The sequence below is a fragment of the Ursus maritimus genome, unplaced genomic scaffold (genome assembly GCF_017311325.1).
Source record: "Ursus maritimus isolate PB19 unplaced genomic scaffold, ASM1731132v1 scaffold_1, whole genome shotgun sequence".
In the NCBI taxonomy this organism is placed as follows: Eukaryota; Metazoa; Chordata; class Mammalia; order Carnivora; family Ursidae; genus Ursus; species Ursus maritimus.
The window spans coordinates 28,329,616-28,352,299 of record NW_024423343.1 but is presented as its reverse complement, the minus strand read 5'-3'; the positions used below and the strand labels follow the sequence as shown (position 1 = coordinate 28,352,299).

Here is a 22,684-nt window from a genome sequence, read left to right as displayed (position 1 = left end):
AATTAATATAATCCTATAACATATTGAATAATAATAATTCTAATTACACCCACATATTTCAGGACCTAATTTAATATGCGGAAGATATTTGGATAATCCCTTAGAGTGCCATCTAAAGGGGATTTAATTTACCATAAAACAGTGATAAATATTCTTTAAAATAAGTGCTTGATGTCACCGGTATACAAAATAGCAATACAGCCTACAGGGAATTCTGCAGTTAACTCCCATGACTTTGTCCTGTCCTGAAGGCACACTCAGTATTGCCCAGTGCCTGTTCTCTTTCTTCCCTCCCTCCCTCGATGCCTCCTTTCTGCCCTCCCTCCTTCCTTCCTTCATCCCAACAGCCTAGAGAAAGAAGATCTAAGTTGGGACGTTCTTTTTGTAGGCATTTCCTTTTTAAAGTTAACATCCTTAACAAGAACTCTATAAAGAAGATGCCATTCTTATCCCCTCTACCAGCTGAGATAGTCATTAAAAAGAGGCAAAGCCAAAATTTGAACCCAAGTACTGTGACCCCAGAGCCCATGTTGTAGCCACGCCTGCTCTTTAGACTGAGAAGAAGGGAGAGCTGAGCCGTCAATTTTAGGAGTTTGTAGCAGGTAGAATAATGGGATTCCCCCCAGCCAAGTGTCTACACCTAAACCTCGGAAACTGTAAATATGTTAGGTTACATGGCAAAGGAGAATTAGGGCTGTGGATGAAAAGAATTTGCTAATCAGGAGATTACTCTGGATTATCTGAGTAGGGCCAATGTCATTTAGAATATCTTCAAAAATGGAAGAGGGATTTGAAAGAGAACACAGACAGCAGCATGGGAAGGACTCAACAGTTTGGATGATGGAAGGATGGGATGAGTAGGCAAGAAATGTGGGCCACCTCTGGAAGCTAGAAAAGACGAGGAAATGGGTTTACCCTAGAGCTTCTAGAAAAAAAACACAGCCCTGCCGATACCTTAATTGTAGCCCAGTGTAACCTTCTAAACTACAGAAGATTACCTATAAGAAGGTACCTATAAGATAAAACATTTGCAAAGTTAAATAAAGATGATACTAAATTTATGGCAATTGGTAATGGCAGCAACTAGAAAATGAATCCAGAAGTCAGTCTGGTCAGGCCTCCGCAGTGAGCACCTGTGAGAAAGCAACAAAGCAGGCACCAGGAATCCTGTCTGTCTGAGGAAGAACAGAGGGACTGGAGATGGTAGCAGGGAAGGAGACAAAACCTCTTTCCTCTCCTCTCCTCTCCTCTCCTCTCCTCTCCTCTCCTCTCCTCTCCTCTCTTTTCCTTTCCTTTCCATATCCTGGACACCTAAGGGAAAATAGCATTCTTGATATAGAATTTCATCTGCAGACACCATTCAGTGATGTATGCATTCCAGACTTTTATACTGCCTTTCCCAATTGTCTACTGTGTGCTGGGTACCTAGCAATATATGTACAAGCATCTGTCTTTATGCTTCGAGATCTTGCAGGGAGAAAGTAAACAAAAACAAAAAACCAAGTCTTTAACATGGTATGAAATCTAATTGCACTCCTCCTGAATTGAACCAGCATTGTTATTTCTTCAAATTCTTGGAAGTATATGGTGCTCAGAATTTAGACTAGGTCCCTCACCATTGGGGGTTTATTTATATTCAATAGACCAGCAAGATACTTAGTCATGATTAATTTATACTTATTAATTTACACTTACTGAGCTCCACATAGGAATACTAAAAGGTAATAGATAAACTCACCATCTAGACATGTGGAAACAAATAATTCTAAGGGTAATACACCCCCAGAGAGTATCTATGACTGTACAGTAGTCAGATGACCTTAAATAAGAAGGTCCTTAATGATTGAAATTTGTTCATTACAAAGAACTAAGTCAAACCACTACTGTTATTTCCCTTGGCTTATGAAAAAGACACAGTTAAGTCATGCGGGCATTAAGCCAATAACAACCCTCCAGGGCACTGAAGGGGCTAGATACGAGTTGGTATTTGTTACCACCTATAAGTGGGTTGACCAAAAAATCAAAATCTGTCCTCCCAACTGCCCTGATAGCAGTCTCCCTGAACGATAAGTGTGCTGAGTTGGCAGAACAATGGCCCATGTATCGCCGCTAGTAGAAACAGAGCCCTGGTTACCGCCACCAACGGCCCCATGCTGTATGGGCTGAGAAACAAGGCTCACCCTTCCAGCAGCAGGTCAGGCCGTGGGCTATACGGTTCAGTCTGACGGCGAGGAAGTGGCAGAGCCTCACTGCTCTCTCCCCCAACCCAAACCTGAAGCCTGAGGTCACAAAACCCAATGTCTTCAGGGGCCTGGCAGATCAAGTAAATGAGTGCAATGGGTCCAGGACTATCAGATTCTACTTTTGATAAGGCATGGATATGAAGAACTACTGCTCTTCTGCAAGAGGACACAACTGGGCCAGCGCGATGATACAGGGCAATGGATGGTCTGGCTTCCTGTTGGGAAGACTGCAGGAAGTGGTGGGAACAGTGAGAAATTAGTGATCACATGGACATCACAAATGGGGAGTGATTACTATTTAGCTTCAGAAAATTATGGCCACATGGGAATGTGAGCCCAGTGTTACCAGATCTTCTGATTTTTCCAGACAAAGCCAGAGATGCAGACATTTTTGTGGCATCTAGTAAGTTTAAATGTAAGTAAAGCAGATAAAGAAAAACTCATTCATTTTTTTTCAATCTACCCGACAGGCAAAATAAAAGTAGAAATTAGACTTGGGACATGCTTTAGACAGGAAGCCCCCATCCCAGCTTAGCCTCTAGAGTGGTCTGATTTCTCAAACTGTAAGAAGCAAGAGCGAGGTTTCTCGGGCTTCTACACACTATGTTACCTACAGGATTCAGAGTCCTGCTATGGACGACAGATGCCCTCTTTTTGGAAGGTAAAAGTCCTCTAAGGAATGCCAGCTCCCAGTCACATCAGGCTTTCCTTTCATCTGCTTTGGGGCCACTCCAATTCCCCACGCCACCTCCCGGACCTGCTCTATTCTTAGCACAGTCGCGGCAATTGAAATGTAATGTGCTGCCGGTCGTGAGACACTAATGAGAATCCAGCCCCTTACTTCTGACATTGTTGAAAATGCGCTGACGCGGGGCCAATGCCACAGGACTTTGACCCAGATCTCCCCCAAATCACAATCTCCCCCAAATACCATGTCACAGAATTTGTACCATCTGCTCAGCAAATTTCTAGCTCCAGGAACTGTTGATTTTGGCGAAGAAAAAGAAAGCAAAAGGCTAACCAAATTACCCATCCCTGACACCTCCTTCCCTGAAATAGCCAGTTGGCTTGAAATATTTCTCCACATAAATCATACAAATGGTCAGATCTAAACCTAGTATATCAACTGCTGGACAATTGTAAATTCCTCAATAAGTCAGTTGATCTGCAGAGAGGTATACTAACTCTGGCAATTTCCCAATAAGAATTCTTTGTCCACGTCTAAGGATGAATGTAATCCATAACGCACAATCTCCACGTGGAAGCCTTATCATCTTTCAGGGATGGGCGACTTCTGTGTCTGCCTACGCTCCCATACTTTGACAACGCACAGGGCATTCATCGTCATCCCGGTTGATACAAGGCTCTCCCTCAAAGGACTGTGGGCAAAGAGTCTATGCAGCTTCTCTGTTAGTGGCCAGGGCTAAAGAGAAATGAACTTGTGATGGCAGCTGAGGAAACATGTCAAATAAGGAGAAATATTACCCAAGTATAATCCTGTAGCAAAACAGCCACTGATTCACATCAATTCAGGGGGCCTTGCAGGGAATGGGACAGAAATTAAAAAACCGATTGTGTTCTTGGGTAGCAGAGGAGAGAGCTCCAAGGGAAGGAGAGACATAGCTTCCTAACGTGGACTTCCTCAGCTCTGGGGCGGGGGGGGGGGGGGTTATCTCTGGACTCCAGGAGGCATGGGGGCTTTATTTAGTTCTTAGAGAATGAAGATAAGAGGAAAATAGCCTTTTCAGGAAGAAGGAAAAAAAGGAGGAAAAACATGAATTCTCCTTTATAAGCATCTTAAGGGAGCACCAGCCAACTGGCCACCCATGAGATTTGGCCACTACCGCTCTGCTCTCCAAACACACACACACACACACACACACACACACACACACACACTACGATGGAGGAAGGCCTGGTGCGGGGAGGGGCCGGCACAGGGATGGGCAGGCAGGATGGGAAAGTGATCACATTTCCTCCCACGGAGAGCCAGGCCTCTACGGACATCCTGCACACCCCTCCTGCTATCCTGCGAGCTGGGGAACCCTGAGGCTTTCAGGGCTTTTATCGTATTAGAAGCATTTTTCTCATCATAACTGAGACCTTTAGTATTGCATTAAAAAGATGGTTAATTTTCTTAAGCTTCCTTTTAAACACAGAAATAGGATTAGAAGGATAACATGCTCAGATGCAAGCCCGTTATTCGATTATGTCTAAACCTAATCCAGCCTTCACCTTGGCCTGCAGAGTCTCCATTTTGGGGTTTATTGGTTGATAATGCCAGGGCTGTCAGATACTATTACTTGGGTAGTATCTGTTGCTCCGTGCTCTTTCTTCCACTATCAAATGCTGAAGGTTGGAAATTGAATTATAGGATAACTTCTCAAAGCCTCGCCATCTTCTAGACCTTTGTACCTATTTTCAAAGGAGAAAGAGTGGTTCGGGCCCCCACAGAATGGGGACTCTCTCCAGTAAATTCGTTTCTAATAACGCTTCGGAGGAAAGCCTTATGAGTAACCTTCTTTCCGTTAAGCGGTCTTTCTACTCTTTCATGTTATTAAGAATCAGGAAAAATGGTATTGATGTTAATAAAAAGATCAGAAGAAACAGCTACAGGTGACCATTCTCTATCTTATTACTTTTGATATTATAGTAAAATCATCTGTCAAGTCATCTCCTCGAGGGTAGGAACAGTGTCTTACTGCCACTCAGAGGCTCACATGATTCCTGGCCCAAAGCTGGTGTTCAGTAAATACTTGTGTGACTGAACCAAGAATTTATATCATCTCTGGATTATACGCAAGAAGGCACCCTTAGCTCATTGGTTTTCTCAGTGGAGAAGTAAAAGGCATTCGTAGGCCTGAGTGTGTGAGGCAGAGGCTTGGGATAACCCCAGAAGCACACGGAGAGCCCAGCCCCCACCCCAACCCACCTTCCCTTTTCCCCTCCCCATCTCAGCAGCCTCTGTGTTTCTTTACCTGTCGCAGTGGTTGCATTTAAAGGGCTTTGCACCTGTGTGTTTCCTGTAGTGCCTCGTGAGCTCATCGCTTCGTGCAAAACGCCATTCACACCCTTCCCATGAGCACTTATAAGGCTTCTCACCTGCAAGAAGAGATGGAACGACCATGGTCAACAAAAGGAACAAAATGGCCACACATCTGATCATGTTCTGCTACCTACCCATCATCTTGGGAAAGGGCTCTATAAATCATTCTTGAAAGACTACATTTCCTAAGACAGTTGGTCACATTTTCTTTAGGCTCCTGGTATTTCGTTGCTGTTGTTGTTGTTGTTTTAACCTTCAAAAGTGGTTTCACAGGATCCTCTCATCTGGAGCTGTCATTTTGGTTCCCAGAGTCAGAGCGTTTCCTTCAACTGGTGAGGGATCAATTTTTATTTATTTTCTATTCCCTGGAGCACTTTGACCCCCACTGTCCAGGCAGAAAGGAAATGTGCTATTTTCATCTGAACCACAAATGCTTCTAATTCTATTTTTCTCCAGAACCTACAGTAATTTACCATTTCAGCCTTTTTAGCCTTCTCCCTCCTACCACAAACTGGAGCCAGGCAGCTGACTGACAAGGCAAACAGCTCAGGTCTCCCAGAACCACTGTTCCTTCCAGTAAATGCACGTGGATGAATAGTCAGGAGAAAGGGCTATGATTCGAGAGTAAAACAAAATTCACCTGACAATTCCTTGTGTTTATGTAAAATGCAGTCACAAAGTCCTACTTAAGAAGCCCGTAACTTGGGGCGTCTGGGTGGCACAGCAGTTAAGCGTCTGCCTTCGACTCAGGGCGTGATCCCGGCGTTATGGGATCGAGCCCCAAATCAGGCTCTTCTGCTATGAGCCTGCTTCTTCCTCTCCCACTCCCCCTGCTTGTGTTCCCTCTCTCGCTGGCTGTCTCTCTCTCTGTCGAATAAATAAATAAAATCTTTAAAAAAAAATAAAAAATAAAATAAAAAAAAAAAAGAAGCCCATAACTTAATGGCTCCAGATACGGAGAAAGATACAGAATATTACAAAATATTTTTAAAGCCAATTTGTAGAGCAAGGTTTTAGCCACAGTGAAGCTGCTTATAAGTACGAAATTCGAGCTCTTGTGCTCAAGTGACCTTTTTGCACAGTAAATACAGATGGAGGGATATGTAAGAGAAAGTACATGATTTTTCCTTAGACCGTTTTCTTTAACCCATCAACGTCTGTCACCAAACATGGCAACTATTTACCCTTCCAACTGTATGGTGGGCTGGTTCTGATTAAGAAGAAAAATAATCTTAAAAACCCTATGAAATCAGGAAAGTTACTAAGCCCTCGTAACTGAGAGGCAGGTTAGTGCAGTGGTCATGAACCCTGAAGATGACCTGGAGGGCCCAGCTTTCGGTGCTGCCCCTGTCTAACCCTGGGCAAGTTACACACCTGTCTGTGCCTCTGTTCTTCTAGAGATAATAGGAGTACGTGACTCAAAGAGTTTGAAGAGCATAACTGAATACACACAGGTATTGTATACTAATTGGAACACTGGCTCACTTAAGATTCACATCACTGGTAAAGGTTATAAATTGCCAAACCCCAAATTTCAGGATACACAGGTGCCGAAGTAGTACTATGGCTGCCCCATGATTGCTCTATTTTTAATAGCCAGACCCTTCATGAGGCAGCGCTTAAGGAGACATTGCCCAGGTACTATACTTGACCCACTTTCTTCTTTCCACCTTTTTCTTTCCCTTTAAACCTGACTACAAAGTGCTCACAATTCTTTATTTGTATCACCTAGAATTGAACCAAACATGATTGAAAATTTTATTTCATTAAATCGATGCCCTAGTGAGCCACTGCTCTATAAGGCCCATAGAGAAGAGGAATGAGAAACACAGGCATTTCTTTTAAAGGGAACCAAGAGGACATGAAGGAGGGCTAGAAGCACAGGAGGAAACCCATTCAGTTTTGGAAACCAGAAAAAAAAAAAAAAAAGAATCACTGAGCAGTGTTAAAAGTTCACCTTCTGGATCCTTAAAAGCCAAAATTTTAGAAAATTGCACCTGCTGAAGAGAAAGTAGCAGAAGGGGGGGGGGTGCTGTCAAATCAACTTTAGAGTTAACACACCTGGGATCGGAATTCATTACAGAGTCTGTTACAGAATATGCCTCAGTGTCCTTCTCTGTCAAATGGGGCTGAGCTTCCCATGTGTGCTGTGAGGTTTAAATATGTTGTCACATATCGGACACATATCCTGAGCCGCACACAAGGTAAATAGCCTATCAATTTCAACTACTCTTCCTTCCATGTACACCTGTGTTCTCAGAAGCTGTCTAAAGGTTGTCACCCAGAACTTTTGGAACTCAGGCTTCAGACAGCTGAGTCTGGAGTCACTCTGGGCAACCGCAATATTGGAAAAATAGTGTTTTCAAGTTTTAGTTATTTTCCCAGTATACTGATGGAGAATGTGCCAGAAGAACTGAGTGCTCTTCCAATCTACACTGAAGGAATAGGATGCTGAGGGGAAAGAAGAGACCCCAGTTGGAGAGAGGTGTGCCCTCCCCGAGAGGCGTGTTGGCATCATTCACTTAATGTGATTGATTGCCTGCCAGGCTCCATTCCTTCAAGGAAATCTGGCACAAACAAACAAAAGAGGAGAATGAGGCATGTCAAAGACTAGAAATTCACAATGCCCTCCACCCCCCACAGCCTTCAAAGGCAAGTAACACTGGAGGTTCCTGGAACCTGGGGGACCCAATACACCCCAATGCAACAAGCATCTGGAAATCCCACGACCTTCTACAGCAACAAGCAGGGACATCTAGTCCTCAAAACCAATCCCACAGTCGAACTAACCTGTCCATAATAGGCAACCACATTTTGAAGGACAGAGCAAGGACAGAGAGAAAATGAAGATTCAAGTGGATGTCTTCAGGTATTTTTGAAAAACCGTCATTTCAAACTGTTTGGTTTTTCCCCTTAGTGAATTTTTTAAAATAGTTTTGTTTTGACAATTAATATTAAAGATTTAGTTACTTCCCAGAAAATAATGTAGCCTCAATTAATTCTGGCACAAACCAATCATGCTAGCCAGTGGCCATTTCAGGATCCCTCCTGCCAGTGTATAGACGGAAACTACAGATAGTTTGACTTGGCTTTGAGTTGTATCACCTAACACTGTTTCCTGCTAGCAGCCAGAAGAAGCTCCTTTGTGTCCTAAAAGTTTAGCCAAGATAGATTATGATGCTTCATCAAGCTATTTTTCCAGTGTCTGATTCATTTACCTGCAAGTTGCCATTTCTGCAAATACTCACTAATATGAACTTTAAAATAACCAAGAAAGAACTCGACCAAATGAAAGAGCAGTGCCTGATACAGGCAGAGAGCAGAAATCAGAGGAACAAAAATAATATATATATAAAGAATTGGGAATCAGACTTCCTATTTAGGGCTCAGAAATGGTGGGGTTATGTTGGCCTCATTTCCAGGTTCCATAACTGCTTGTGTACTTGAAAGGCAGCAGTGCAAATCGTCTGTCAGGACTTTGCACGGCCAAGATCACGCCTCCCTAGACACCAGCACCCACTGCTTGATGTCGGGGCAGAACCACCTATATCCACCATGCATTAGTTTTCATCTGAACAGCCTACCTAAAGATTTCTGTGTATTTCATAAAAAGCTTGGGTTTCTTTCTTTATAGAAGAATGGCTTTCTTCCTAAAAGAAAGGAAGAAAGGAAGAGAAAGGGGACAGAGGGAGGAAGGGAAGGAAGAAGAAAGCAAGGAGGGAGGGGGAAAAAGAGAAAAGGGCAGTCAGTAGTTGTAAGTGGAGCAGACTTCATGCAAAATCAGCTTATCTCCTTCATCCTGCCCTCTCTTTCACCCTCCTTCTCTCCTTGCTCCATTCCAGGCACTCGTTGTTCCTGGGTAGAAAACAGAAAATGGCATACCCTTGCACAAGGCTACACTGTATGGCACCCGGGATAAGACCTGCCTTTCAGCTCACTACAACTCAATAATGATCAGAAACGTTCAGGAGAGGTCTGTAGGAGACAGGCAGATGGCAGAGAGGCTTAAAACATCAGGACTCAAGTCTGGAAGGAGTGTGTGGATGAAGGCGGGCACAGCATAAACCGGATGGACGAGGGGGCCGGCTAGTGCCTGCACGGTTCACAGGGCCAAAAGCAGAGACACTGTCAGAACCCCCCTGAATTGCAGGGGGAACATCAAGATCTACTTTTCCTATCTGGAAATTAACCCCAGGAGACGTGTTTCCCTCAGAGGTGATAGTAGGTCTAATCAGGTGTAAATACATTTATAGCCATACGAGGGCTCTTAAGGGGAGCTAAGGATGCTTGAGAAACAGGACTTGACATTTAGCAAGGTTGAATCATGGCAAGAATTCATGCTCTCCCACAGAATGGCCTCTGAAATGGAATGTGGGCTAAACCAGAATGGCATTTTTTTAGTTTCTGACAGAGTAACTCTCTCTACATCACGATTATCAAATTTGATCGGTCAAATGCACATAGAGACCTTTGAACATGCACCTCCAATACGAGTAGAGTTGGTCATGAATTGTGTAAATGTACTGATGTCCTAATACGTTAGGATATCATAAAAGATGCTTTCAATACAGAAATGAAGAAGAATGAGAGTGAATCAAGTACAAAGAGAAGCTTTACATTTTTCTTCCCGCACTCCAAAAGACTGCGGTGTACACCCTACTTTAGAGACCACGGCCCCATAGGATAAATGGAAACAGCTTGGCTCCAAGCCTGTTCGTCTCAGCGCTTCCAGACTTGGTCCCTGCAGTCGAGTCTCCCCATTGCAGTCTGGGGAATCCTTTGAAAATATAACCAGCGCAGGTGGGTCCTTCATAGGGGACTTTAGCCTCTATATTTCCATATAATTGGTTTCTCTGACATCCCCTGGATCTTATCTTGTGCATTCACAAACATTCTACAAAGCGTTCTACACACCTCACCAGACTGCCAAAGAAGTTCATGACCCCAACAAGGTTAGGAAGAAATTACAGTGTGAATGTTGCAGTGGCTTCCTGTCATTCTCAGAATCCAAGTCAAAAGCCCGTGCAGCCCCGTGGTAGACAGTCTATATGATCTGTCCCCTTCCTAATCTCATCTCCTATGCCCGTCTCAGGGCCTTTGCACTTACTAACCCCTCTGCGTGGAACCCTTGCTCCCTCACCTCCCTCAGTTCCCTGCTCAAGAACGTCCCCTCCTCAGAGAGCCCTCCCCTCCCCCATCCTCTGCAAACAGCAGATTCTGTCACCTTCTCCACACCACTTAATCATTTTGAAATTAGACTGCATATTGTTTGTATTATTGTCTGCTTCCCCTACCAGAACATAAGTTTTGTGCAGACATCTGTTTTGTTCGCTGTGATACCGACGGCACTAAAGCAGGGCCTGGCTCAGTCCCGTAGAATACAGTGCACGAATAAAGCATCCTGGTTTGCAACAAAGAACCAAGTGACACAGAGGGCAGGGCAGCCTGTGTGATTTCAGCCCTTGGCTTTCTATGTATTGAACTGGCTTAGGAGTAGAAAATGGTTATTTGCTGGCCAATCCTCTACTCCAGGGAATAAAGTACGGAACTACGATGGATTAAATATTCCTTCATCAAAGGTCACTTCCACTTCTTCTCGAACTGCCTGAGCCTACAGAAAGGCATATCCTGAAAATCTTCCTGTAATATTCAGCTCACATCTGGGACCGCAGTCTCCTGAGCAACAGCCCCTCTGGGAAACCAAGTGCGTCATTTTATGGGACTCATTTGTAAAGGTTCTCGCCGAATATGTGTTTGGGAGAGCATGAGTGATACGTCAAATGTACTGCACCATAAACTGCCTTTAAGATACAGATTCTGGAATAAAATATGAACGTGTCAGTATTGTGCATTCCAGGTTTAAAAGTCCCTTGAAAATAAACATCGTTAATGCAAAGCTTGTGCATTCATTTCCTGATCTGTAAATTTTCAAGTTCCTAATCCAATTCCTAGAGAGACTAAGACCTTGACATGCCCAGATTTCTGCTAAAACTAATTTTATCTATTGCTTTTTACTTTTTAAAAAATGTTACTAGATTTCTGTTATCTGGGCATGTCAATGTCTTGGTCTCCTTAGGACTGGGGTTAGGAACCTGAAATTTTGCAGATCATGAAATGATAAAGTAAAATGGAAAGGAAGAAGAATACTTCGTAATGGGTTTGTACTGCCACTGAGTACATCTAGAGGAAATCAGCAAAGACCCAGAAATTGCTTTCACATCACACTCAGCAACACTAGAGAATTTAAGCCACCTGGGGAATAAAGACACCGAGAGAGAGAAAATGTCACTAAGCTTTCTTAACGCTGGAAAAAGAGTAAGCAGTAAACATCACTCCACAGCTTGGCAATCCCTTCTCGGGGTAGAGTTGCAAGTAAAAAACACCCCAAATTATTAACTCTGCTTTGGAAAACTGGCTCGGAGTTCCTCTTGGATTCCAGCTGAATCTTCAAGACTTTCTTTTTTCAAGGTGTTTTAGATTAGGTGATTATTGGAAAACGAGACAAAGGCTTTCTTTTCCAGAATTTCAAGAGCATTTACAACAACTACATAAAACAAAATGTGTACTCATTTATTTATGTTCCATGTTGATTTTTCCATTCATCCATTACTTGCTCACCCAAAAGCCTCCAAGGTGCTGGGACACCTGAGTGGTTGAATTTGCATAAAGCAGTAGTCATTGCACCGAGTACATCCTTCCTCTCTTTTCTTTCATTCATAAAACAACTAATAAAACAATAACTGGCCTCGGTCCAATTAAATCCCTACAGCCTGGATCACCACCTTAACATTTCTGTTTAAAATGTGTAACCTAAAATTTAAACCATACCCTCAATAAGGGATAGCTCTTACTTCTGAATATGGAGAGGGGTGGGAAAGAATTTGGACATAATCCCACAACTCCTGACATCCGTGGTGTCTAGGACAGTAGCCACCCGCCATGTGTGGTTATGAGCACTTGAAATGTGGCTAAAGTGACTAAAGAACTGAACTTATAATTTAATTTTAATTAAAATTAAAACGAAAACATTTTAAAGAATATTTTATACTCTTGTTTTGGTACGACTACATTTAACTTTAACCACTGAAAATTTAGCATATGGATTTAAATATGTTTTAAGTACATAATACACACTGGATTTCAAAGACTAAGTTTAAAAAAAGAATGTGAGATAGATCTAATTAATTTTTTTCATTTTGACTTTATGTTGAAATGATCATAGCTTGGATATATTGCTCTAGGTAAAATATGATTATTAAAATTAATTTCATCTATTCCTTTTCACTTCTTAAAAAATGTGGCTACCAGAAAATTTTAAATTACATATACAACTTGCTTTCTATTTTAGACAGCATTGTTTTAAAATATATTTTCTATATGGAAACCCCACCATCACCGAGCATAAACTTTCTCCCATGCCCAGCCCCAAAAGCGTGTTACCACCTTGCCTTCCAGATCCATGAACCCTAAGATGCATCATCTCCAAAACACCTCATCTGGGTCCATGGCTGAGCAGGCAAAGTCAAATACCTAGACTTCTGGACTCATCCACTGATGATGAAAATACAGCCTCTTCCGTGTGGCAAGTTGGATTCAATCTACATTAATTGTTGGTTCAAATCTCTACCAAGCGATGACACTGCTGGAGATTAAAGCTAAAAGCAAAGGGTCTCTGTAGTAGAGGAGTTCCCAGGAGGGGAAGCCCCGTGCGTGCATACCAACTACACAAGGCCCACCTGCGTGTTTGATAAATGCATGTACATGACATGTAGAGGAGGAAATCCCTAAGACTCTGTAGGAACATTAGGGTAGCCATCCCTTGATGCCTTGATGAAACCTGAATCATTGCTCTGTTGGAGAAAAATGGACTCGTTATCAAAAAAAGGATTAGCCATGGAAAGCCAGATTCTTCTCTTTCTGCCTTTGCTGCCCAAGAGGAATGTGGCCTTGCAGAGTCAGTAAACTTCTTCTTAGGACTTATTGTTCTTAACTGTGTGGGGAAGGAATAGAAAAAATCTGTCCTACTTCCTTTCTAGTTGTGATGATTCAGTGGAATCTAGTATATGAAAGTGATTGGTCAACTACAAAGTCCGAAATGCAAGAAAGGTGTTATCATGATGCTGGTGATATCAGAAGAGGGTGTGAGGCATGCGGAGGCCGGAAAAGGCTAAGGGCAACGGCACAGAGACCGCGACAGCTCTGTGTGCAGGGCAAGGGCGCAAGGGCTTCCACGGGACTTAAAGAGCCCAAGCATCACTTCTCAGATCTACCTTACCTTGTGAAGCACAGCCAGGAAATACACAAGACTAAACAAATCTTTGGGCGCCAGCTTCCATTTTTTAATGACTGCTAACTTCTACCAAAAAGTTTCTTTGGAAGTGAGGTGTTGGATACTTGCTGAATTTGTTTGAAATGCTGGAGGAAGACTGGCTTGGTCATGAAAACTGGCAACTACCCCAAATGCTGGAATTCAGTATAGCTGTTGGCAACTGGAGTTTTTTCAGCACGCAGCCTGCGTGTGATCCCAACGCATGTTTTAGAAACCAGAGCATGTGTCTCCTAGGCCAAGGGGTCTCATAACATTCTCAAAGTCAAACTGAATCTTTATTTAATTAAAAATGTATACAGTGTTCTAATATTTTTAGTGGGCTGAAAGATGTATAATTCATACCCTCCCCCCAAAAAAACAAAATACCACAAGTCTTAAGATAGGTATTATTGTAATTCTCAAAAGACTGTAAACTCACTTAAAAATGTAGACTTCAACACTCCTACCTAAAGTTATATGTTCTCAAGTTGTGAAATAGGTAAGCATGACCAGGTAGGGAAACTACATACTTTTCTGGAACTGAGGTTAATTTCTTTTTCTTTTTCTTTTCTTTCTCATTTTTTTTTTTTTGCATTTTTTTCTTATTTTGGTTTTATCGTTTTTGTCTTTGTTGTTGCTATTCAAGATTAATTTTTTTTGAATTTTTGAAAAAGATTTAATTAATTAATTTCTTTAGAGAGCCCACGAGTGTGAGCTTGTGCATACCAGAGGAGGGGCAGAGGGAGAGGGAGAGAGAGAGTCTCAAGCAGGCTCCTCACCCAGTAAAGAGCCTAACGCGGGGCTTAATCCCACGACACTGACCGAAACCAAGAGTTGGACACTCAACCAACTGAGCCACCCAGGCACCCCTCAAGATTATTTTTTTTTAAATTATTTTTATCAGCTTTTTCAGAGATAAATCCAAAGAAAGTTTAATGTTAATTTGGAAATTTAAGTATATTTTGGTGATTACCAAAGTTACGATAAAGTTAAAAGCTAGACATAAACTGAATTTGAAGAAAAAAATTGTCAAAACATTCATCTTTTTTCCTGTCAAGATGACAATGACGACAACACCATGGGAATTTGTTGAAAACAAATTTATAGAACACTTCTTCCACTTAGTAGTAGAGGTGATTCTGTAAGCCAATTTCCCACAATTCAATTTGATGTATTTGGATAGTAACTTGATTATTTCAAAATATGAATTTTAAATTCATGGCAGTCTTTGTTTTTTTGCATTCAAATATAAAGACCGCCATATTGCAGAGGATGTATGCAGACACAGCCTGTGACTACCACAGTGACCAAACTATTAATTTTTGAATCACTTTTAAAAATTTAATTTTAAGACTGAAGAGAAAGAAATGTTATTTTAGCTCCACACACATTCCAAGCTTAGTTAATACCAGAAGTTATCAACAAGCCACTCGGAAAGTGACATCTCTAATGCAGACAGGCACCCTTCAGCAGTAAACCAGCCCAGAACAAGAACCCTTCCCGCAAAGATCCAATTCATCGCAGAGGCTAGCAACTCAGGTGTACGACTGCAAGTGTGTCTCGCTAGAAATGGATTCTTCCGTGTGGAGGGTAGTAGTAAGGAAAAGAACAAATGTGGAGCACACAGCTTTGAAGGAAGGCAGGCTTACCTGCTACCTTCTGGAGAGGACTGGAGGGGGCCTGAGGGCATGGAAGGGCATGACCCAAGAGTCATGGAAACAGGAGGTGCATGGAGGTCCAGAATAGGTGGGTGAGGAGGAGAGGCTGAAACAAACCTCACCAGACCCAGGACCCATGGGTATCATCAATTGGCACATATCACAGTAGCTGATGATGCCTAATCTATTGTCTTGGGTATACTGAACTTTTTCCCTAACTAAAAATGAGAAATTATAAGCCCGAATCATTTACTATTAGGATGAAGGTTAACCTTCTGTTACATGTTTGATAAATATGTAAAGAGGTGCATCAGTGGTATAGAAAACCCATGGGGGTGGATAATCCAAAAACCATTGCAGATACGATTTGGAAGCTAGCAAATGATTGGCTTCATCATCCTGAATTTGTTCTGATTAAGCTAAAGCTAATATTAATTGTTATTCCCTGACTATATAAATGCAGATGGTGGACACAGAGTGACCCAAGCATATGATTATTTTATAGGCAATTTACCCTAAAATTAAAAAGCGAAAAAAAAAAAAAGGTAGCTTTATCAATCCCAAGAAGCCCAAACTGGATAATTTACATAGAGATGATAAAGAGATGGGCCCTCCTGTGGACCAGTTACTATTCAAGTTGAATAGGTATGGATCTAATTCTCTAGAGATTTTTAGAGGCAAATATTAAATCAGCCAAGCTTTAAAACACCAATTTGTCTGCATAACTCTCTTCCAAGATGATCAAACACTGTTTCTCAGAGACTGAATTTCCTCATTAGCTAAAGCAACCCAAATATGTACCTTACCCGACTATGAAGTGTAAGAAAAGGGTAACTAAGAAGGGAAATTTAAGTGTCTTATTTTGACAAATAATAAACTAAGACAGATGCTTTTCACGTACCACTGCCTATGTACTTAAAAACAGATGTCCACAAACCCATCTCACTTATTTTTCGACCCGAATCTACCCACTGTCCCTTACCTAAACCCCTCACTCTCCAGCATCCTCAGCATCCCTCCCCGCCCTCCCCACTTACCAGAATGTCCTCTATTAGAATCTATCCGTCTTCCACATGTCACCCCAGCCTGAAGTGTTTCTCTTGCTTAGAAATCTAGTCTTGTCAGAGTTTGCAGTCTTTGGCTACTTATTCACTATGTTCTGTGAGATATTTAATTTCTTATGTCTTGATCCCTTGCCCCGCTTGCCCCACCCACATGACATAGAAAGCGCTTTTAACACCCGGATGCCTAACACTGCCAATTCAATAAATGTGATTAAGAACCCAATGTGTGTCCGGGTACAGGGCTAGATGATTCTCAGTTGCTTCTTTGTCATCACCCACAATGTCTAGCACAGGCTCAGGCACAACATATGTACTCCATGTCATGCTTGCTAATTAACACACTGGTGATCAATCAAAAATTAACAGTACAGAAAGCTTTGTTACCACCTTGCCTTCCAGATTCAAAAACCCTAACACGCATTATCTCTGAAATACCTCATCTCTGTCCACGGGTGAGCAGGCAAAGTCAAATGTCTGGACTTCTGGTCTCATTCACTCATGGTGAAAATACAGCCTCTTTAATGGGACAAGTTGGAGTCAATCTACATTAATTATTAGTCTAATACGTACCGAGCAATGACAGTGCTGGAGATTAAAGCTAAAAGTAAAGGGTCTCTGCGTTAGAGGAGTTCCCAGGTGGGGAAGCATACAAACAGCATGAGGCCACAGCATGTGCAAAGACCCAGAGAAGAAACAGTGGTTTGTTAGAGTTGAGGTAAAGGATGAGTATATAAGGACGAATTTCAAGCATGGCTGGAGAGGTGGTAGGAGCCAGAAACTGCGGGACCTTGATGAGAAGCTATTCCCCCCAGAAGACTGATTGCCTTGAGGTCAGAACGCACGCGTCTGCATACTCGTATCCTCAGAGCCTGGCCCAGTGAGTGGCACTACTACTTTAAAAAGCATATCCTCCGGGAAGTGATTCTAGACCAACTCTGGTAGAGTTGGGTGCTCCTTCCTTTCCGTTCCTATAACTTCTTTTAGAAGAGTCTTATCATATTGCTTGAGTCATTGTTTACATGCTGTCGCCTCACAAAACCCAATGGTTCCTTCAGGGGTAGAGACCAAGTTTATTCATTTTAGTATTTCCAAGACTTAGGGTGCTGAAGACACGTCAAAGATCCCTGATGAACTTGACTGAATGAACACGCACATATGTTACAAGTCCTTCTTCAAACCTTCTTTAAACACTGTAATCTAGATCCTCCTACATCCTCTTTCTGCTGTTCCAGAATATGAATAATTAGGAAGAAAACACAATGATTGAAGCCACCCATGGAATCTACATTCACACACACACACACACACACACACACACACACACAAACATCCCCCCCATCTGCAAACAATTCAGCACATATTGACACCCACATATATAGAAACACCCCCACACAATCTGTCAGCCTGTATACCTCTAACTTTAAACAGCCTTAATTTTGTCTGTGCTAAACCACAGCTACAAAATACTTTCTCTATATTCTTCTACTTAATTTTCATCCTGGGACAAAAGTGTCAAGGCAATGTGACTTTATACTTTGAGGGCGGAAAACGTGCAAGAAATATTAAGATGTGGTTATTTTGATCCTATAAGCTTGTGCTCTCAAGTTATTAATCTCCCATTCACTTCATATTATTCCAGTAATGCACTATTCTCATAAAATGCAAAATGTAAATTAAGTTTCCATTCAGAACTTCTGGCATTCCATAGGAACCTAGTTTTCGTGCAGTTATTTTGATTTTGCAATGTGACACAAACTAGAATATACTAAAATTTTTCCCTTGCCATGTTATACATTTAGAATTTCAGAACTCAAGTGTTTCATGTTCAAATGTCTGCATTATAGGCTAAAAAGAAACTATTCTTAAGACTAAGAGCATAGTGCAACTGCCAGTTGACTTCCTATATTCATTCTCCCATTTTCTGTAAGAGAACCCCCAAATTTTAGTTGGGCTCATTGCCACCCAAATTTAAGACTATTTCCCAGCTCCTTTGAAGAAGTGTGTTGACATATGACTAAGTTCTGGCTGATGAGATGTGAGTGGAAGTGACAAGTGCAATTTCAAGCTGTACTTTAAAAGGTTGGGACATCCTCTCCCCTTCCCACTTTCAAAATAGCTGCATGAAAAGTAGGTTCCTGGAAAGCAGGCCTGGTGGCAGCCATCTTGAACTGGGCAGACACAGGCAATTCCTGAAGGACAGAAACCCTAAGGACAGGGGACAAACAGGACAGAAGGAGTCTGAGCTTCTGATAACTTCTCAGGGCACAGCTGTCTGAGATTTTGGATTCTTATGTGAAATAGAAAAAAAAAATCTTATATCTTTTTAGACCTTCTGCTAGCTTGCGTCTCTGTTACAAATAGTTTCATCTATGTTCTTATTAATTCAAAGGGCAACAAAAACTGATGAATGAAAATGATACATGCCTAAATGGCCCAAACTTACAGTATAAACATTATTTCACATCTCAGTCACACTTCTTTTACTCAGAAAGGTTACCGGAGCTCCAGTGAACGGTGTCTCGTGTGTGCAAGTATAGATTAATAGAACATACACACACACACACACACACACACGACTCACAATAGGGAGAGCTGGGTTCTAGTCCCAGAACAGGACTAGAACCCAGCTCTCCCTACTTACTATGTCATCTGAGGACAGTTACATGCTGAGTCTCACTTTCCTCCTCTGCAAAGTGGGGCTAACCCCTTTTAGATGTTGGCCTTTCAGGACTATTGTGAAGTCTGAAGAGAGATGATGACCTTGCAAGTGCTTTGTATAGTGTAAAGCACTTACAGGCAAGGTGGTTATTAAAATATTCCCAACAAAGATCCTCCTTCATGCGAGGTGGCTCATATCAACACCTAGTGCCTGCACATACTTTCCTAGGGAATAAAGGGCCTGCAGGCACTGGTTTTAGCTAAAATGGTTAGAGAGCAGTGTTACAGTTTTAGGAGCAGACCGCCTTTCATTTAACTCAATACCCCAAACCCCCAGTGCCTCAACTGGCAACATGTCATTGATTAGAAAGCCAAAGAGTTTAGACCAAACAGCAAACCCAATACTACATATAGAAAGGAAGCCCAAAGTCTGTGTACCAATAAAATATGGTGTATATCTCACCGTGCCTCATATACCCTGCACTGAAATGTGTTTGGCTTTTCCTACCAGAGATATAGATGGCAGAATCAAAGTGATGAGAGGTCTGTATTTTCCTTCCTCGCAGAGATAGACACAGAGTAGAAAACGAAGTGTGAGAGAAAGACACAAAACATTATATACAAACTGGACAATAAACATATCTTTTCAGAGAAAGCACCTTGAATGACCGTCCTGAGCCAAAGACTGTGGGTGCCATCCAGCCGTCCTCAATTAACGGTAGTGTTTCACAAATCCTGGGGCAATATTTAGGGAGCTCTCCTTATATGCCGTGCAGGAAACTAAAGGCTTCATGTACATTCTTTCCTTTAATCCTCTCAACGGCCCTGTGAGACACATACTAGTATCTTCCCCATTTTACAGATGAGAACACGGAGGGTCAGAGAAATAAAGCCACTCACCAAGTTCTCCAGCTCGTAAGGGGTACAGTCAAGATTTAAACTCAGCCAGCTTTACCACTACCTCACTTTGACTCTTACTGAAATGCCAGCAATTAAAATAGAATAAATGTTTACATTCCCTTTGGAAATATTTTCTGACAACGCAAAGTTTTCAGCTGGAAAGAATGTCAGACGTATTTAGATGCACCCCTATAATGGCTGTTCCGACTTTTTGAAAGTGAGTAAGTAATCTATTGCGATGAGAAGCCAGGGGTGTGAACTACAATTCACACCCACTCCCCCAGCCCATCCTCAGCTCACAGAACAGTGCTGCTCGCGGGACCTCTGTGCAGGATAGGCAGTTGATTCCCCTTATAAGAGAATACCACATATCAACTTTACCAGTGTTTTCTCCATTTAAATCCCTTTGCTTTCTCAAAGAACATCCGTTTAGCCTGACATAGGCCTAGATAAACCAAAAGTGAAAACCCCCCACAGCCAAGAGCTTAACAAGGGCTTCATTCTTAATTCATACCTCCGAGTGCCTGAGAGCCCTGCAGAGTAGAAGTAAAATGAAGACGGCCCACTGTTGGGCTACTTCCTCCAACTCTTTAGCAGGGGTGAGCTTCTCTACCCCTCTGCCACATCCTCTCCCACACCTAGCCCAGATGCCTGGCACGGAGGATCTACAGTGTGTGTCCCATGGGGACAGAAGTCACAATAGGGCTGGAGAATCAAGCAGGGCTTAAAGATGTGCTCGGTCCAGGAGTGCCTGGGAGGCTCAGTTGGTTAAGCGTCCAACTCTTAATTTCAGCTCAGGGTCGTGGGATTGAGCCCCGCGTCAGGCTCTGTGCTGGGTGTGGAGCCTACTTGGGATTCTCTCTCTCTCTCTGCACCTCCCTACCCAGCTCTTGCACACTTTCTCTCTTTCTCTCAAAAAAAAAAAAAAAAAAAGATGTGTGTGGTCCAGTCTGGCGGCCACCAGCTGAAGATAGCTCCTGAGCATTTGAAATGTGAGCAGTCTGAATTGACATGTGCTTTAAAGGCAAAATACACACCGAATTTCAAAGACTTAGTATGAAAAAAAAGACGTAAAATTGCTCATTAACAATTGTTTATATTGATTACATGTTGAAATGATAAGTTTGGATATACTGAGTTAAAGTCAAGCATTAAAGTAATTAATTAGTACAACTAATTAATAAATAAAGTAATAATTAATGAATAAACTAATGAAAATAAAGCTGCCAGAAAATTGATATGTATACACGTGGCTCGCATTATATATTTCTATTGGACAGTGATCGTATAGGCCACATTTAAGAATTTGAACTTTATCTTAAGAACAATGGCGGCCATTGTGAACCTTTAAGCCAAGGCATAACACAATCAGACGTGAATTCTCAAAATATCACTCTGGCTACAAAATGGAGAATGTGCTGCAGAGGGAAACGAGCTGATGTGGGAACACCCTCGAGGGGGCTCTACACAGACTGGGAGACGGAAGATAGTGGCTGAAACACGGATGGCATTGTCTCTAGCAGCAGAGAAGGGAAGAAGTAGACAAAGAGAAACCATACTTAGAAAGTGGTGCCAACAAGATACGGATATTGATTGAATAAGGGGAAAGGTAAGGGTACGGATCCAGAATGTCTCCCGGGGTTCTGCTATGAAGACTGGGTGGCCATTCAGCTTCCACATCCTGGTAAGTGTGGATACGCATCTCGTAAAAATGGCCCATCAAGTTATCCTGGGATGGCAGCAGGCTGTCTGCATGAAGTTCTCCTGCAAGGGGCATGAACCATGGATGCTCCGGGGGCCTCTGGAACCCACACATGCTGTTCCAAAGTGCTTTCCTTCTGAAGAGCTCCCAGAACAAGTAACTCAAGATTCTGCCAAGACAAAAACACTTGGAAAGCTGTCGGAAATGCTGAGGGTAATTGCTGCTGGGACCAGGAAATGAGCTGAGAGCACAACAACTGGGATGGGCTGCAGTGGAAGCAGGGTGGGGTCTTTGCTCCCAGGCCTCTTCCTGGCTTCTTTCCTAGGAAATTCCAGGAGACAGCAGGGGAACGGGCTTCGGAGGCAGACCAGACTCAGAAGTCAGGTCAGTGCCTTATCAGCTAGGTACCCCTGGGCTCTTCCAGGTTTCCATCTGCTCCTCCCTCCTTGGGAAAAGCCCCACCTACCTGGGGAGGATTCAGGACAAGGACACAGGTACAGCACCAGCGCTCTCGCCTGAGAAGTAGAGGGAGCACCCCAAACCAGGGCTGGGACCACGTGGCCTTCCTCCTCCTTGGCGGCAGCGCCCTGGACACCCGCCCCCAGAAAGGGGCGGCAGGTGCGTCGGGACCTCCCAACCTTGAGACCGCTCCCCTCTCAGAGGCGAAAGCAGGACCAAGCTCCGGAAGAGCCGGGCAGGCTGGTTCGGGGTTCACCGCACGGGGAAGCGAAGGGCACGCCACGGGCGGGACGTGGGAGGCACGCTCCTTCCAAGGCAAGCGTTACCCTGAATAATTAAAGTGAAGCTCTGCTTATCAAACTAAATGAACAAAGGATGCCTCTGACACGACAGCTACTTTTTGTTGTTGTTGTTGTTGTTGTTTTAGGAGGCCCTTTTTTCTCAGTTACTGCTGCTTCTAATTTGATCATCTTCAGAGGCCTCCCTATCAATTTGGGTAAATTAGCACGCTTCTCCGTATGGAGCTGCGGCCGTAAATCACAAATATGAGTGTGTGTAAAATTATATAGCATGAGCCCAGTGTAATACTAAGCACATTTATATTTTATAACTCCTGTTTTCTCCACATTTGAGCTGTCTCACTGCC

The 22,684-nt window shown here is 42.8% G+C and overlaps 1 protein-coding gene across 2 annotated transcripts in view; it reads right to left on the bottom strand.

Annotated features, from left to right (window-relative positions):
* KLF7 (Kruppel like factor 7) overlaps positions 1 to 22,684 on the bottom strand; it is a 91,193-nt gene that overhangs the window by 8,108 nt on the left and 60,401 nt on the right. For both annotated transcript variants that reach the window (XM_008687418.2, XM_008687419.2), the window contains exon 3: positions 5,222 to 5,345. In XM_008687418.2, coding sequence (XP_008685640.1) covers positions 5,222 to 5,345 — 124 coding nt within the window. The remainder of the gene's footprint in view (positions 1 to 5,221; positions 5,346 to 22,684) is intronic.